Genomic DNA, 18,958 nt, shown 5'->3' on the forward strand with positions numbered 1-18,958 from the left:
TCATATTTTCAACTATAAATTTTTTATTTTTCAACAAACCAATAATAAAATATTCAATTCTGAAATATATTATAAAATCATGTTCATTTTTAAATTATTTTTTATTTTATTCCTTCTTTGAAAATAATTAAAATTTAATTTTAATATGTTAATATATTATTTTAATACAAATTTGCTAATTTTAATTTTAATTTCTTATTTTCATTTTAAAATTTTTCGCCCATATTAAAAAAATTAAAAAAGCTCAAAAACCTCATCAAAATTTAGTTATACGAAGAAGTTTCGAATACTGAAAATCAAATCAACTGAGAAAATATGAAGAATGTCCATTCAAGCAAATAATGTGCATTTAAGGAAATTGTACCATATAAGACCGACTAGTCCCTAGCCAACGGGTCAAGCTTAGGTTAAGTACTTATCTATTTCTTCAAAGCAAGGTTAATAATAATAAATTTTGTGCAGGATAACCTCGCAAGAAATTGGGAAGTTGGCACACTTTCGAGAACCAGTTAGGCATTAGTCGTTTACAAGAATCCAAACAGGGTACTTACCAGTCCTGATAAGATAAAAGTCAAAGCTAAGTAACTATATTAAGTAGGCGATCAGTAGTAAGACACTTGTTGGCAAACTGGTAAGTGTGCGACCTCTCCTTATATGTAGCTTAGAAGGAGTTGTCAAAGCTCAAACAAACTTTCTAGTAAATTGAGCCTCCAACATTTGGCCCATAAAGTCCATAATTGGGTCCAAGTCCATAACCAAGCCATAATACACGTAAGATTATAAGTTGTCAAGTAATGATTCTTAAGAAATTAATATGTTGACTTGAGTGTTGAAGTATCTTTTGCATGTACCTTCCTAACTTTGACCTAAAGAAGGACCAGAACTTAGATAATAACCACCACCTATAGAGAAGGACTCAAGTAGAAGTAAGACATTTCTTTATTCTAAATGTTTCTAAAAAAAATATAATATATTAAATAAGAGAAGGAGATTAATTGTGATGTCATTTTCATTGTTATATTTTTGGAATTGACCCACATGTCCTTTCAAATTGAAATCTTCGTTACAAATATTATGTATCTTCTTACATAGAAATGACATATAATGAATAAAAACAAACATTGTTTAGTTGAAAGATACAGAAGAAAAAGAAAAGAAAGTTAAAAATAAAAATATTCATCATTATCAATAATTTTAATAATAAAATATTATTTATTTTTTAAAAGAAACTCTTTTCTCTTTCATATATATTTATATGGAATTTCATCCTCAATAAATCTTAGGCCTACTCTCTCTCCTTTCACGCAATCAAATCAATAAAGAGATATTACATGCGAGTAAAGATTGATGGAAATTTATATTTTCCTAATTCAGATTCAATATATTAAAATTTATATTGGATCATTTTACTAAATTAACGATATATATATATATGTATATATATATATATATATATATATAAATTTTGAATTAAAATAATGATTTATTTGTAATTAATGTGAATTGAGTTAATTTTTTAAATACTAATTTAACTTTACTATATCTCTGAATGAAAAAAATATTTTAAATTGTTAATAAAAGGTATATATATATATATATATATATGAGTGTGTGTGTGTGTATAATTTTAATTAATTATTTTTGTGATGAATTTTAATAAATTCTAATGAGTGTGTTGATTAATATATTTTAATAAAATTTGACTATACCAAAAATAAATTTAAATATATATTTGACTAATTTTCAAAATTGATATTAGAAAACAAGTTTTAAAAAGTTGTAAAAAATGTGTTAAAAACACTATAAAAAATTATTAAATAATTTGTACATGTATTGTATTAGATAGAGTGAAGAGGTATGATGAGGAACTTTATATCTATTTTATTAGGATAAAAAATTATTATATTTCTTTAGCTATGTAAAATAACCTTACAATCATGAAAATATGATATTTGGGCGATTATAAAATGTTTTTCGATTTTCGAATAGGAAAATATAAAATTCCATTTTTTGGTTTACGAAACATATATTTCTTTTACAATGTTAAAATTGTGAACATCACTGAGGCGCTAACTTTCAGGAGCAGAAACATGAAGATCACTAGTCATACAAAAATGGAGTTGTTCTCTACTTTGGTTGGAGCACGAAATTCTATTTATTATATCTTGATATTTCACATATCTATGCGAATGTGAAAATTATTTCTCATCCAAATCTTGAACCTAGTTCGTTAACTTTAGATAACATGAACTTCTTGAAGAGGAGTGGCATTGGGATTCTGCATGATCGACGTTGTTCGCTTGGTAGAAGTTCTTGACGACAAGAATGATACAATGATCGGTTTCAGCTTCTCAGTAGTTTTGATGTTAACCAAGAAGAGGACCCGATACAGAAAAATCATCCCCAGCAAGATTGCAAGATCAACCCACTTTGAGTAACTCATGTTTACTTGCCATGTGTTTGTTAAAATGTCTTCGCCAGTGATGTAGGAGCCACCTTCGCCATTATCTGAAGCGAATCTCAGTCCTTCAAACTCGTTTTTGAACAGTCCTTGGTAGGCATATCTATGGAAGGCAAAATAGAACATTGGGTATTTCCAAAATGGCTTTGGAAGATCGCTTGGTAATCTGAAGAACCCACCACTTAAAATCATCATTCCTTGAATTCCAGCTCCAGTTATGATGCCCATGAGAAAGTTGGGGACAATGCTTGCAACTATCATCATAAGGCTCTCTACCAACATCAGACAAGAAAAGAGAGCACATATGAAGTATACAAAGTGTTCAAACCCTTTCTGAAGACCAGGAAGGTAATAGGCTATGGATCCAGGAATCAGGGAAACCAACAACAAGAATGGGATTGATGAAAAGGTGTTCCCAATTACATATGCAGTCACACTGTAATGTCCATTTAGTCTCTCACGTTCAAACACCTAGCAAGGAACAAAAATTGAATAGTTTATAAAATTGAAAAGAACAAAATATAATCTTGTTGTCTCATTTGTATGTTTTATGCCAGTTCATTAGAAGTAACTGAGATGAATACTTTACTATAATTCACTTTTATCTATTTGAAAAGGAAAAACCAAGAAATGATCACCTTCATATCCTCCACAAAGGAAGGAAATCCGCCAATGGTCATGAAAGTGATGAATGAAGATACAAACATAAGAAATGAACCTCTATCCTGAAATAACGAACAGTGACTTCTGATTTAGAAGATATTAATTAACTAATTCAAATTCTGATAATGCATAGTAAGTTATATGAGTCCTATATATTATGTGTTACTTTTCCTCTGTTACCTGAATTGAGCGATGACTTGTACCCAGATCATAGAAAATAGTGGCTAAACTTATAGCCAATCCAACATATATGGCAAGGCGTAACCAGTAATAGCCGAGATCTCGATACATGTTAATGGACGATCTTTTGGTAAGAGAAAAGCACTGATTAATAAAGCCAGCATGCTTTCTCTTCTTGTTTGTTGAACTGGTGTCCTGCAAATTAACCCATCAAAGTTTAACACTGATATTTTGTGAATTGAAATTAACTTTTGATAAAATTTAGGTACATGGTATGAGATCTACTTAGCTATAATTAAAGATACCTTTTCAGCTAGTGCTGCTACTTCTTTCTCAACTTCTTGGTTCATTTCAGATGACTTGTACGAATTTACAAGGATCTCAATCACTTCTTTGGTGGGTATTGCTTCATTCCCTCCTAACTCAGTGTCCTGATAAATAAAAGACATTTCAATCATACTTCTAAGTGTTAACAATTTGACTACAATAATGTTGCAGAAGAGAAAAGTTAAAACACAAAAAGAACACTTGTTCCATGTAAGTTACCTGTTCGAAATCCTTGTTTATGGTTTTCAGCATATGATCTGATGGATTCATGAGAGAAGGACAAGGAAAACCATTTGAAGCGAAAAACTACATTGAACAAAAGCAAAATTAGAAATGAGCAAAAGAGTGGTATATGAAAAAAGGTTTTAGTTTAGTCCCGAACCTCACTTGCAGCAGAAGCAGGTCCAAAGTAGACAGTTCTACCTGAAGATAGAAGACAAAGGTTGTCGAAAAGTTGAAAAACTTCAGTACTAGGTTGGTGGATTGAGGCAATAATAGTTCTTTGAATATCATCTCTTTTATCAAGTGTAGCGATTCTTTTCATGACATAATAGGAAGCTGCACTATCAAGTCCACTAGTTGGTTCATCAAGGAAGAGAAGCCCTGGTCGTGTAAGAATCTCAATGCAAATACTCACTCTCCTTTTCTGACCCCCGCTTATTCCTTTAACAAACAATCCTCCAATTCTTGTGTTAATGGCATCTTGAAGACCCATTTCTCTGATTGTAAAATCTGCTCTATCTTTCTTCTCTTGTTTTGACATGGTGTCAGGTAACTGGAGTTGAGCTGAATAGTGAACAGCTTCTCCAACCGTTAAGGTTGTCAACAAGGTATCATCTTGTGTCACATATGCCTGTGGTCACAGCATAAATTCAGAGAATGTTTAATTGATCATGTGGCAACTGATACTACATATAACATTTCATTTTTTATTTTTTTTATGATGTTTATAGTTTATATACATACTGATGTTCCATATGCCAGTGCTTGTTTCTTCCCATTGATAAGAATCTCCCCAGTTTGCCTTGTGTCGGAACCTAATCTCCCTATAATAACAATGCCCTTTGTTTAGCATTTATTTCTCGTAACAAGTAAAAGAAAATCTCCATCGACATATCTAGCCATGATATCTTCATGTTATTCAAGCTAGAGAAAATATCAAACATATTGTATTCTCAAAACAAAACATTTTTGTAAACTTTTGTTTCGAAGTTTTTGAGAAAACATAAACTTGTCCAAGTTGACCTGACCTCCTTAAACCATGCAATGAAAGTTTTCAGAAGCTTCACTATTGGATAATGAAAAATGATTCCTTAAAAAATATACCTGCTAAAGCATCAAGGAGTGTGGACTTTCCACAACCAGAAGGACCCATTATGGCCAAAAGTTGCCCTGGTTTGGCATAACCAGTCAAACCCTGCAGAATTGATTTGCTTCCATTCTTTCCCACAGAAGCAGTGACCCATACATTTTTCCATGTCAAGCACATACCTTCCTCTTCTCTCCAACCAGAACTTTCTCCTCTTCTGCTCCCTTTTGCTTTCGGACCACTGCATTCTTCTATCTCCAGTGCAGTGGCTTCAACTCTTGATGAATTAGGTTTAGTTTCATAATCAGTAGGAGCAGGTGAATGATGTGGAAGAAGAGAAGCCATTTATCAACAACACAAATTAATGCAGATGTTACACTACTCTTCTCGATACAGATTTCTCTGAAATCAAACCAAATATATAGACAGATTCATTAACTTAATTACGTGTGTAAATTTTATTACTTAGCATGCGTTTCAACATTTTCTCCTCTATATATATTTTTGTCTATATTAGAAAGTGAAACATAAGAATATTCATAACATGTTTTTAACGTTTAAACATCGAAGATCGACAATTTTTTGAAGTTGAAATCGTACTCTAACAAATGCACGTATGGAGATTAGTACCATGTATGTATGTGACATTACTGTGACGTGTGCGGCTTGAGTTCCACCACGTAGAGGAAGTATTTGCACAACAAATGTTGTTTTGTTTGTTTCCCAAACGTGCACTTGTCGAGGAAAGTAGTTACTGTTGACTATTACTATGATCAGTCGCAAATGTTTTTAAGAGGCGGGGCAGTATCTGTCTTCAACCCCACAAATAAAAATTATGCAATGAATTTACATAAATTTCAATATCAAATATACTCTGAGTTGTTAAAGTTAAGATAACTTAACCCTTGCTTTTAATCATGATAAAATAGTCTTCTTTATAAGTGACACTCCTTTCCATGTGAAATTAATTAAGTCATTTTATTACCTATCTATTAAAAAAAAAAAACCTTTTGCACCCAAAATGTCAGATCATTCAAAGTCAAGACTTAAAATAGTTTACAAATATAATAATATCCCTTATTCATTTTATACAAAAAGATGCAAATCACACTTTCTTTTCATAGAAGTTTGGATATAAATGCATTATTATATATATGGATTGTGGAATATGAACACTCAACAAAATTGACATCTCCATATACACCAACCAACGATTTTGTCAAACATTTATTACAAGTAAATAGTTAGATCACAACATGTGAACACAATAAATCAAAAACTCATGTAAAATCATGCAAAATTATACTCAAACATATCACCCATGTTCCTGGAAAATAAACCAAACTTCATTAAAATAGTTTGTATTGAAATTTTATCTTATTATGAAATTCGTACTAAACCAGCCTAGTTTCAATGTGTTGGGTTAAAATATTTGTATTCAAAAAATAAAACTTATTTTTCAATTAAAAAATACTATCTTTTTTTATCAATAAATTTGTATATAGCTTTGTGTGTGCATGCGTATTTAAACAAATTAAACAATAACTTTAAAAAAAAAAAAGGAAAACTAATGCATGACATAAGAATAATTGACTTAAGGAGAATACTAATAGTGGAGCTAGAAGTTGTATTGATTTAACTTCATGTGCTGATATTTTTAGAGAAAATTAAGGTGAATATGTGGATTTTTTTTTTCAGCTTTTTTAGGTGTACAAACTTATATTTGTGATGAGTTTATGCTTAAAAGTTGATACTTAGGCATGGCTATCAAACTCGTGAGTTAACTCGTTAATTCGGACAAGTTTGCGTACCTGGTCATGCCCAACGAGTTAACTCACAAGCGAACTCGATTTTGAAATAGAATCGGTGGACTCGTAGATGAACTTGCTGGAATCGTTCAAACTCGCAAGTTTTCAACGAGTTCGTGAGTTCAAAAGGGGGAAAATTTGGAGATCGAAACGGGGTCGAGTTACCTTCGCGAGTTGTTTTGTGGCTATCGCAGGTCGTTCTGTGGCTGTTGTGGTTCGTTCTATGGTTGTCGCGGTTCGTTTTGTGGCCATCGCAACCCCTTTCATGGCCGTCATGACCTGTTTTGTTGACATAGCGAGCACTTCTGCAACTGTCGACAACCGTCGCGAGCAGTTTTGTAGCCTTCGTCCTTGCTCGTAAGCAGTTCTGTGGCCTTCGCACTCCCATCGACCACCCTTTTGCCATCATCCTTGCTTGCTCTACTGTCGCGGTGACCGTCGACAACCATCCCGTTGTTGCACGTTCTCAATAGATCGAGGTTCATGAATGTGGTCGTAGGCTTGGGTCGTTCTATTGGCAGATGTTATTTACTTATTTCCGGCTGTAGTGCATTGTTTCGGTGTTTAAATTTATTTTAGTTTGGGTTGAAACACAGTACACACTTGCACTACACCATTGAATGATATTTTTTTATTTGTTAATTTTGTAGTGAAAATTTATACCATTATGTCTGGAAATACACATGTTTCATCATGGAGTTGGATGAAGATGATGATGGAAATGATAATATCATTAGAGGATTAGACATAGGATATTATTTATATAAATTAATTTTTTTTCATGTGAAGTAAACTCTTATGAGTTTACGATTCAAGTTTACAGAGCTCTCACGAGTTTACGTAAACTCTCGAGTTTGACAACCTTGTACTTAGGTATCTTAAAGCTACTTCTACACTTTGTTTATGCTTTCGAAATGGTAAGTTTGTGTTGTATGGTTACACAGTTACTGACATGGTTGGTGATGTGGATTTTAGGAAGTCTACTTCTGGTTATATGATGACTTTTGTAGGGGGTAGTTTCATGGCAATCCAGATTACAAAAATGTGTTGCTTTATAGGAAAAATACATTGTTGTTACAGAAACTGCTAAGGAGCTCTTGTGGATGCAAAAATTTCTACAAGAGTTGGAATCACAAGAAATATATGTTTTATATTGCGATTGTCAAAGTGCAATTCATCTGAGCAAGAACTCAACTCTTCATTCAAGGTCAAAGCATGTTGAAGTCTAATATCATTGGATATGGGATGCACTAGAGATGAAGCAATTATTATTAGAGAAAATTCATACTAGTGAGAATGGGTCAGATATGATGACAAAGATTCTACTTGTAGGAAAATTTGCTATATGCAAAGAGAAAGTCAATTTGGTTGATTATGGTCCCAATTAATTGATGAGGGAATTTGTCAAGTGAGTCACTAATTTATTGAGCCTACACTAATTTAATTAAGAAAAATAAAAGGGAAGTATTTTTTGTACGGACTTCTAGCCCATTATGCAATTTAAAATATGCAACCCTTGTATTAGATTTGTGAAGAGAGAAAATAAATTAGGAGACAAAGAGACAAAAGTTGTGAATGTCTCTCATGAGAAAAGAAAAGAAGTCATCATAGAGAGTGAAGAAAAAGAAGAAGAAAAGAGCAACCAAATTATCTTGTGCAAGTTTGTGCTGAGAAGCGACATTGGAGAGAAGGTTTTATCCATCATCTCATATATTGGAATTATTTAAGTACCTATTGAGATTTGTTATTCACCTTGTTGATGAAAAGAATAATGCTATGTTGATTCTTGAAAGGTCAAAGAAAACTTATGGTGTACCTATTAATTATTATTAGTGAAAGATTTTACTATATTAAGTCTCGTAGGTTTTTCTTTCACATTGATGTTTTCCGACTTTAGAAAGTTTTAGTATCGGTTGGTTCCTCTTTTTTGTGTTATACATTTTATTATTTTGTATATTATTTATTTAATGAAAATTTGACTTGGATTTTGTGTTTCTTTATTTGTTAATTTTATTATCTTCCTAACATGTCGCTAAAATGTCAAAATTCATGGTAATTTTTAACATGATATTATTTGAATATAAAACAATGAAGTTAAAGCATAAAAGGAAAAACAAGTAAGGATATATAAATTTCAACGAATACTCCGATAAACAATAACTTTGATTATAGGTCGAGTTAAAATCTAATCAAAACATTCAGAATATCTAATCTGATCTAAGTGTATGGGTTGGATTAGATCATTTATATTATGGCTTCATAGGTTCATGAATACAAACACGTACACCAAAAATCTAAACTTCATCTCGTAAGAATGTCCTCACAGTGCAACAATTGAGAAGGAAAAAGAAAAAAGAACCTGGAGGTAACCCTTGTTATATGATCATTTCCTTTCACTAATTGATCTCGATTTTTGATTTCTCCATCTCCTTTTCTTCAATCGAAATCATCTCTGAATCTTTTTGGTTGCTCTTCCTCGTCCTTTTCAAGTCCAAACCCACTTTCTTCTTCTGCATCATCTTTATTTCATGTGTTCATACTGCATATATAACCTCTTTATTTTATGAGTTAATTCCATATATTATATATAAAACGAGTACATGTTGTTTACGTGCTCTGACTTTTGCTATAAGTTCCACCTTCTTTTAAAATCTCAATTTTATGCGTCACTCAATCAAATGGGTTTCAAGAATTAATCGCACCTTTTCTTCAAACATCACATTCTCACAAATTTTATCTAGTAAGACTTTCGTCAATTTTGTCTCCTAAATGTGGTTAATTTACAAACTTTAAACCACCACAATTAAAGACATGTTACTAAAATCTTAATTATGACGGTTTAAATAAGTTAATTCCGCCGATTTTACGACATTTTTTTTCGATTAAGTTTTCTCAAATATTAAAACGGTTTCTATTAATGTAATAGATAATATTAATATAAAATATTGTTCGCATTGGATATAATAAATAATGTGGATCCAAAGAAATCTTTTCTTCCATATACATTTTGACATACATTATACTCATTCTATCTTTTTACTTTATAATTCGTTTTTTCATGTATTTGTTTTCCGTGTTTCTCTTCCCTTCCTTCTAATGTATATACATCAGCCGCCACCCAGTTGTTTCATATTAAAATTAGCCGCATATCTATACTTTGACGTTATTGCAATTAAATAAATGACAGTGTATATTATTTAATATTTTATTACTATTTGCTTTATCGTCTTATATATAACTTTCTTCCTGACAATAAAATCACGTTCTTTTAGCAAAGATATGATATATTGATAATTTGATATATAAAACAAATATTTTGGATGACGAGAAGACTTGGTCGAAACTTCAACCAGAGTGGAGAATGCGATTCCAAGGGTATAGAAATATGAATATATATATATATATATATATATATATATATATATAACGTCGTGATCCAGAACTTAAGCAATTGTTATACAACATGTACAGTAATGAATTGAGATCAATAATTTTCTTCTTTAATATTGTTTGCGTGATTTTGGCATCAGTTTATTTAGATATTAAATATTGAAGGCGTATTCTGTATAATTACTTTTTTTTTTTATCTTTTCATATATTATATCTATATCTATATCCAGTTATTATCAAGGGTTAAATATGTTTTTGGTCCCTCAAGTTTCAGCGAAATTTGGAATTAATCCCTCATCAAAACTTTTGACCAATTTAGTCCTTCATCTCCCATTTTTATCCAATATTTCAAGCGCATTTCATGATAGTATTTAAATTATTTACACTGTTTGACACATTTTTGCTTCCATGTTAACTTGAATACTATCATGAAATGTGCTTGAAACGTCAAATAAACTTAACAAAATTTGGTTAAAATGACTAAATTCACACATTTTGAAAGATTAAAGACTAAATTGGTATAAAGTTTTGATGAGGGACTAATTTCAAAATTCACTGAAACTTGAGGAACCAAAAACGTATTTAACCCTATCATTAATGATGTGAAAACAATTAGTATGCGCACACCAAAATAATGATAATGAGAACTATTCCTCATTTGACACAATAAAACCAAGTCACAATAATCATTATAGAACCACGATTAAAAATAAAAGGTATTGACAATATGAGAAAAAGCATTTATACACGCTAATTTGTTAGCATTGACTTTTGTAGGCCGGCTCTAACTAGTATTGACTTAATTGAAAATAAGTGCTTACTAATTTTTAAATTGATTTTTTAATTAAAATAATTTAGTATTGTTTTAATTGATGCTGAGGTGTTTTTATTTTAAAGTTTTTGTGTTGGCTAGGTCATCCTAATAACATAAATTTGAAAGAAAACACATTTTATCTTCATGCTCAAATAATGTAAACAAAAAAAATAATAAATAATAATGAACTAAGGAGATTATTGTAAATAAAGAAGACAAATGTAGATGAAGGAAATGAATATAAATAAAGAAAATGAGAAGAAAAATATGGATGAAGGAGATGAAAAAAAAAAATTAGAGACACAAACAATTTAGAGACAATAGTGACTTTTGATCGGAGAAAAAAATGAGAAACAATATTATCATTTTAGAGAAAAATTAGAGAGAATTATGATATATATATATATATATATATATATATATATATTAAATTTTCTAAAATGAACAACTAAGTAGTTAAAAAATGATTCATATATTATAATTTAAAATTTTAATCTTTATTCTTTTTAAAACCATCCCTATACTAAACATAAAATTATCTTAACCCCTTAACTTGTCAAGGTTATTCTTTAATTTCGTTAGTCGACTTGTTTTTTTTATCTAATTTTGATTGATATTGACTCAAAAAACTATTTTATTTAGCTTTGTTAGAGTTCTAGTTAAGATTTACTGCAAACTTTCGTAATAGACATTGGACGAAAAACGACCAAATTCAACCTAAAAAATTAATATTGATGATGTGGATAAAAATAAGTATTATTCAACTTTAAAGAAAAAAATATAACTATTGTAAGGCCCAGTTTTTCCTATTTTAATATTTTAAGAGTTGCTCTTAATCTAATGAGCCTAAGGGCTGGCCCAAAAACGCAAAATCAAACCTAATGTGTCCTAACCCTAACGCTTTGCTCACTTTTATAAAAATATAACTCTCACACCCTTGAGCTGCTGCTGTCTTCCTCTACTAGGATTTACTCCCAACCTAGATCCAGTGAGCTCAGTTTCGTCTTCTAGCCTCATTTAAGTGTTCTACACCTCATACCTCGTTTTTTTGCTCGTATGTTCGTACTTCTAGTTAGGGCTTTGTCGTAGACTTACTTCAATACTCACTTTGCTATTCATTTTCAGCTTGGTAAATCTGTCCCTGGAGCTTCTGTGTTCCGTTGTTGGAGTCGCTCCCTTCTCTTAGCCTTTTTCCAGGTACGGGAAAATTAGGGTTTACTGTTCTATTTCTGTTTCTCACACGTTCTGATATTGCTTCGTGAGTTGATGTTTGGTTGCCATTAAAAATGATTTGCGAGCTGTTAAAAGCATGTTTTGGTCTGATTGGATGTATGTGCGTGCGTGAAATTCCCTGACCCTCAGCGGTACAATAAAGCGCCTCAGTTCATGCTTTAGGCCACCTTCAAATTTCCTGCAACGCCACTCCTCCGTCACAGTCTGGGAGTAAAACCTCGCCAAGTACTCAAATCAATCCACATATGCCTGCACTAACATCGACCCTTGCTGCAGGGTAAGGAACTCAGATTCGCACTCATGCCTAGCGTTGTTGGGGAAATACTTCTCTAGAAACCTCTTTCTGAAGTTAACCTAGTTCACCTCCTCCTCACGGGTCTGCATCTGTTGTCGCATTCCCATCCACCAGTATTCTGCCTCTGTCACTAACAGAAAGGTGGCAAAAGTGAGTTTCTAAGCCTCTGAACACTCTATCACCCCGAAGATTTTCTCACATTCACGTAGCCACGCATTTGCCTCATCTGGGGTGGCTTTGCCAGTAAACTTCGCCGGCTTGTGGCGCATGAAATCCTCCATCGTCACAGGCCTAACAGGGGTAATCATCGCCCTCGGCTACGCTGCGACAGGCTGCATAGCATCCACTATCCTATGGATTGCGTTCGCAATCTCATATGCTCCAGCATTGTTTCTACGCCTCCTATTAGCCATTGCCTGTGCACGCCACATAATTTAGCTGTTCACATTAACCAGCTCAGATTATAACCAAAACCAAAACAACAATTATTCCACACCATAACATAAAATCACACACAAACACAGTAAGCTCACTCCCTAAGTTCCCCAAAATCTTAAAACATTTGCTTTAACATCCCTAAAAGATATTACCTAAATAAATATTTAAAGATATAAAAAGAAGCTTGAAAGTCGCAGCTTTATTAATTTCTCGCCGCTGGAATAAATCAAAGTATAATGTTCAATACGTCAATCATTTAATAATTAAAAATAATTCCAAAAGTAATTACAAGTTCCAACAAAAGTTTAAAACATCGTAAATCCCTAGCTCTAATTCCCAGCTAGTCCCTTTCTCCATCTCGAGTGTTAGTAGCATTAACTGTATCATCAACTACTCCCGTATAAAATTACACGATCATCGCCAAGCACAAACAAAAAGGGTGAGCTCGACAGTATATATAAAATGACATAAAATTAAATAATAGAAACCACCCACTCTTATTATCATAATTATATCTTAGTTACATTCTCAACATACCCCAAGGCTTTTCAACCACTAGCATACAACAAAGTTAGCCATGGACTCAGGATTCCTGATGCTCACACGAACTTGCCCGCTCGTGGTCCTGCCTCTACGAACCTCCCCGCTCGTAGTCCTACTCTACGGACCTACCCGTCCGTAGTCCAACAAATGTGATTCACAAGCTACGTACCTCCCTGCACACAGCATCTCTTAATTGTGAGCACGGAACATACGAACCTACCTCGCTCGTATCCCCACAAGAGAGTAATCGAGTATGAACCTCCTCGCTCATACCATCACATGTTATCCACCATCCATGAACCTACCCGCTCATGGCACAGGATCTCCTGATCCATGTTTCATCAAAGTGTACAACCAATACACACAAACTGCACTAAACTCGCTTGGGCTAGAAGCCTTAGCTTAAGCGATCAGGCCTGTCTCGCTTAGGCTAAGCTTCCTCGCCTGAGCGAGCGTACTGCCAAGGTTCACGTGCGAAGGCTCGCTTAGGCGAGATGGCCTCGCCTGGGCGAAATCTCCCCTTCGGTCAACACAAAACACTCGCCTAAGCGGCGAGATATTAGAACACACCCTCCTCAATTGCAATTTCTCGCTCGGGCGAGTACCTCTCGCCTGAGCAGGTACTCTGTCGCTCAAAACATGGGTTCCTCGCCTGAGCGAGTCCATCGAGCACAACCTCACCACTACGCGATTTCTCGCCTGAGCGAGATGTGCAGACACACCCCAAAAATTCATTTCTGCTATTCTCGATTAGGCGAGCCTAGTTAGCTCGAGCGAGAATAGCAAATATTCTCCATGTCATGCGCGTAGAAACCTACACCCAAAAGTCCCAAAACCCCATTCAACTATGTCCAGCAATACATCATATGATTCAACATTTTGTGCATGAATTGAACATCAAATTGGTCAATCCAATTGCGAAAACAAGGCCCATTACTTAGTGACTTTTCAGCCCCTCTTGGCTGCCCTTTCTATGCCCTTTCACATGCAACCCACAATGATATTTAGCAAAAATAAAGGGATTAATTTCGTTTTAAACAGGATTTGAACACACACCCCTGAAATTCCAAGATCAAAGCATAACCAATTTAACCAAGTCCCTCAAATTCTATAAGTATGTTATCACTAACATAATCCTACGTATTAAAATTAATATAACTCAAAGAACACACAAATAGCATACCTAGGACTCGAACCCAAGTCCTTTCACACAATCAAGTACTCTCAACCACTTGAGCTAGTACTTTTCCACATCACAACAATTAGCATTAAATGCCATAAAGGCTTCTACTACCCGCATTTATTAAATAATTATTAATTTAATTATTTAAATTTCCCAGGTCTTACATTCTACATTCGTGGTTTGGGAAGGATGAATGAAATGGATTCAACATGGGATACAAATGAGAATGGATTGTAAAGGTTGGCATGGGATATATACATATGCATGTTAAATATTACTTGTTTTGATTAGGATTGGTTCATGGTCAGTGCATAATTTCTTGAAATCTCTAGGTGGGGTTTTAGGGTAGCGCTTCAGTGGTCGGGACGTAATTTCATAGCCCTTGTTAGTGGGTGTTCATGGTGGTGCCCCATCGATATAATTTGGTAAGGATTCAAGGTAAGGATTGCATCCTGACACTCTAAGAAGTTAGTTAGTCTCACTTAGAGCAGACTGACTCTTGTGGTGAGAGTAGCAGGAGACCTGAAACTCATTAAGGACTAACCTTGTGTGGGGGGGATTGATTCATTGTAACACTTGTAACACATAGCTCGGGGGTGAGCAGCTCGTGGGTGAGCAGAGGTATCCACCACAAGTGCAAGCATCCGTTGAATCCGACCAGATTATATGTATCCGGATGAGTCGAGTCAGAGTCTAGTGTATTGTTTGAGAAGTCAGAACATGTTTGGATGATATATGAAATGCTTGGATTGTGTAATGCATGTGATTACTTGATGAATTGTTTTACTCTAGCTTACCATGTTGCTTGTTTGATTGTCTTGTATGTGGTTCTTCTTCTTTTGCGATGATCATCAACTTGTTGATGTGAGCAGATGCGAGAGACACTCGAGGTCAACAAGGAAGGGATGATCCCGTTGCGTAGTCTGCCTGGACTGATTCTCCTGCTTTGGGGTCTTACTATAGGGCCATGGCCCATGTATTGCTTGGTCTTTACATTTTTTTGAGTTTACCTTTGAACCTTGTATTCTGATATGGTTTGGCATCGTGGTGTGCCTCGAACCTCTGTAAGGAGTGAAGTTTAAACTTCTGGACCGCGTTTCTACTTCATTTTGTGTGACGTTACTTTTAGTTATGTTGATCGATTAAATGAGACGTTACAACTATCATTTAGAAAAAATAATGTAATGTTTATGATGTCTCGAACTTAGTCAAACTAATGACATTCAAGTTTTATGTAGACAACATGTTGATTGCATCTTGAGATGAGCTCGTAAATTTGAAATTACTATTAGGTAGTGAATTTGACATGAAATAGGGCACAATTGAGAAGATTTTAGAGATCGAAATTAGGAAGAATCATGCTCTAAAGAAGTTATTTTTGTGTTAGAGACAATACATTCAAAATATGCTCAAACATTTTAAAATTGAATCGGTTAAATTCATCAGCATGCCTATGGCAATGTTTTAAGACCCCATGTGTTTAATACATGTCTATAAGTTCTAAATAATCTTTCAATAAAGAATTTTAATGATTTTGAAATATAATTAAGTAAATTGAATGAAGTTCATACTATGTTATTTGGAACATTATAATTAGGGCTGGGCATAATTAATTTAATTGTATTGTACTACAATTAATTGTATTGTTCAATACTAAAATAAATTGAATTGATTGTATTAAAGATTGAACTATACTGGTATCCAATCCAATTTTTAAAAACTAAACATTGATAAATTAACTATTTCATGACCGAATCGAACTGAATATTTTAGTTTCTCATTCATGCTTCATACTTTGCTAATAATGTACGACATTGTATTCCCTCGTTTCATGTATACCAGGGTCGAGCAAAACATATTGAACAGCACTAAACCATTAAAATTTGTATTGAACTAAAAAATAGTTCTCCTGAACTGTACTGAACTGAAAAAGAATTTAGACGAACTGAATATAATATGAATTGAACTGTTATAAACTGAATTGTTTTACAAACTACCTTATTTTTTAACTGAATTGCATTATTTTTTAACCATTTTTAAACTAAATCACACTAATTTTTAACCAAAATCTACTATTTTTGAACCAAAATGTACTTCATCATTTAAATTGTTAATAAATTATTACATCAATTTAAATTGTTGAATTTTTTCTTCAAATATTTTTTTTTTTGCTAATGAGCATAAAAAGTATATTAATAACGAATTAAGTTAAAGTATTTTCTGTAAAATTTATTCATGTACAATAGTTTGAAATTAACATTTTTCTATTAGTAAAGAGTATTTTATGTATTCATAATATTTTTTAAATTTAAATAAAATAAAAATTTAGTTAAAACACTATATATTTAATACTATAACAATATATTTGAAGAAAGAAATACGAAGATTGAGAAAACAGTTTAAAATTAGATATAATATGAAATGATTTTGTTATGTACTAAAGTGATAATAAAATTAAAACTTAAGATATTATTTATAAAATTCAAGTCTCCCACTTATACCCTCTTCCATAAATAATAGTAATTATTTGATACATAAGAAAGGCACAATTAATTTTAAGAGAAAAAGAGAAAACTAAAATTAAAAGAGATAGATTTTAATTTGTGTTTGGTATCAAGAAAAATATTTAGAAAATAAGTGCCGAAAGTATTAAAGTTTCTTTATCATAGATAATTACATTAATTAATATAAATTATATATGACACTATTTTATAAAATGAAATAAATATTACATACTATTTTTTATAATATAATCTAAAAAATATTATATACTTTTTCTCATTATTGTATGTAAAATGAAAAAAAGAAAATTAAAGAACAACAAATTTTGTACGTAGTGTAAATGAAACGCAAAAATACAGTGTCTTAAGTAATTAGCAAAGTGTGAAGCACGAAGTAAAAACTAAAATATTGAGTTCAGTTCGGTTATAAAATAATTAATTCATCTAAGCTAAAAACTAAAATGTTTAGTACTTATAGACATGTATTAAACACATGGGGTCTTAAAACATTGGCATAGATGAATTGTTTCTTGCAGTGTTTGTCTTTTCATAGGTGTGATTTATTTGTTCGATTCTTTTACTGCTTTTAAACTTAATTCGACATTCGATGCAAATATATTACGCGAGAGTATATTCACTTTCAAACTCGTCCATCAAAAAAAAAGGAAGATCGAGAACATCTCAAATAACCAAAATAAAAGCCTTTAAATAAGAGAAAATTCAACAGAATTGTAAAGTCATATTGATCGATATCAAATTTAATTTTATAATTGACTAAACATTAACAGGCTGCTTTTAAAACATTTTTTTTCTTGATAAACTTTCATACCAAAGCAATGTTACATCATTCCATTTATTCCATTAATAAATTTTGTTAAATAAATATGTTTAACTTTAAACTTTTTCAATAAACAATTCAGAGCACACATTAAAAAAAATTCTTAAATATATAATAACTGATTAAATGACCAATAATTATTAGTAACCATAAAGATCAATTTAGATATAATTTACAAAACTAAAAATTATTGGTTGTTAAAATTATTGTTATTATCAATAAAAAATTATAATTGATTTTTAAAATTAGTTACAAGATTTTGATTACCAAAACTAAAATTAGTTATAAAGATTTTGACTAATAAATGAATTAATTTATAAATTGGTATATAGATAATTAGTAATAATTATTATTTTTTATTCATAATAATGACTATTTTAATAATTAATAATTTTTAGATTTGTAAATTAATATTTAAATTAATTAATTTTTTTTATTTTTAAAATTGATTTCTAATTAAAGATTTTTTTTAGATGAGATTGATTAAGAGTTATCGTAAATCTTATCTCCTTTCAATTTTATTTATGTTGAAAAAAAAATCAACTAAATCACAAGGGAATAGGTTTTTGTTGAAATTCCAGGCCATTACTGAAGAAATTGTGATCCAAGTTTAAAAGCAATATTAGTTATATAGAAATATGTCAAAAGGTTACCAACTCTATTCATTTGCTCATTTGAAATCTTCTAAGAAACATGAACTTAGACACAAACTCCATAAAGAAACCATGGTCAAATAATCATGGCAAGGTATCTTTTCCAAAATGAAAATTGCAGTGAAAATAATAGTACAATGACATAAAAAAAATTAAAAAAAAAATATGAACTTCTTCGTTGGCGCATTAACTGGATTGTTAGACCAACAAAACTGTTTCAACGTCTCTGTTGTCTATGATGGAGCCCACACGAAACCGTTGGCCATAAATTTCAAACCCTGTAAGTAAGCTACCACCAAATTCTAAGGATGAAGTTATATTT

At 32.0% G+C, this 18,958-nt stretch overlaps 1 protein-coding gene across 6 annotated transcripts; it reads right to left on the minus strand.

The window, feature by feature from the left end:
* Positions 1 to 1,978: 1,978 nt before the first annotated feature.
* LOC114177526 (ABC transporter G family member 11-like) lies at positions 1,979 to 9,290 on the minus strand. 6 transcript variants are annotated; one of them, XM_028062906.1, is made up of 10 exons: positions 9,108 to 9,290; positions 5,571 to 5,752; positions 4,958 to 5,342; positions 4,598 to 4,677; positions 4,014 to 4,484; positions 3,851 to 3,937; positions 3,610 to 3,735; positions 3,305 to 3,499; positions 3,100 to 3,186; positions 1,979 to 2,932 (listed from the first exon to the last, which is right to left on the minus strand). In XM_028062906.1, the coding sequence occupies exons 3-10, from the start codon at positions 5,283 to 5,285 to the stop codon at positions 2,237 to 2,239; spliced, it is 2,070 nt and encodes a 689-aa protein (XP_027918707.1). In that variant the 5' UTR covers positions 5,286 to 5,342; positions 5,571 to 5,752; positions 9,108 to 9,290; the 3' UTR covers positions 1,979 to 2,236. The 6 variants fall into 6 exon arrangements, with proteins under 6 accessions (XP_027918707.1, XP_027918705.1, XP_027918703.1 ...); XM_028062904.1 differs by having other exon boundaries at positions 2,237 to 2,932; positions 5,571 to 5,694; XM_028062902.1 differs by having other exon boundaries at positions 2,237 to 2,932; positions 5,571 to 5,748.
* Positions 9,291 to 18,958: the final 9,668 nt, after the last annotated feature.

Source organism: Vigna unguiculata, chromosome 3 (assembly GCF_004118075.2).
Source record: "Vigna unguiculata cultivar IT97K-499-35 chromosome 3, ASM411807v1, whole genome shotgun sequence".
NCBI classification, from domain to species: Eukaryota; Viridiplantae; Streptophyta; class Magnoliopsida; order Fabales; family Fabaceae; genus Vigna; species Vigna unguiculata.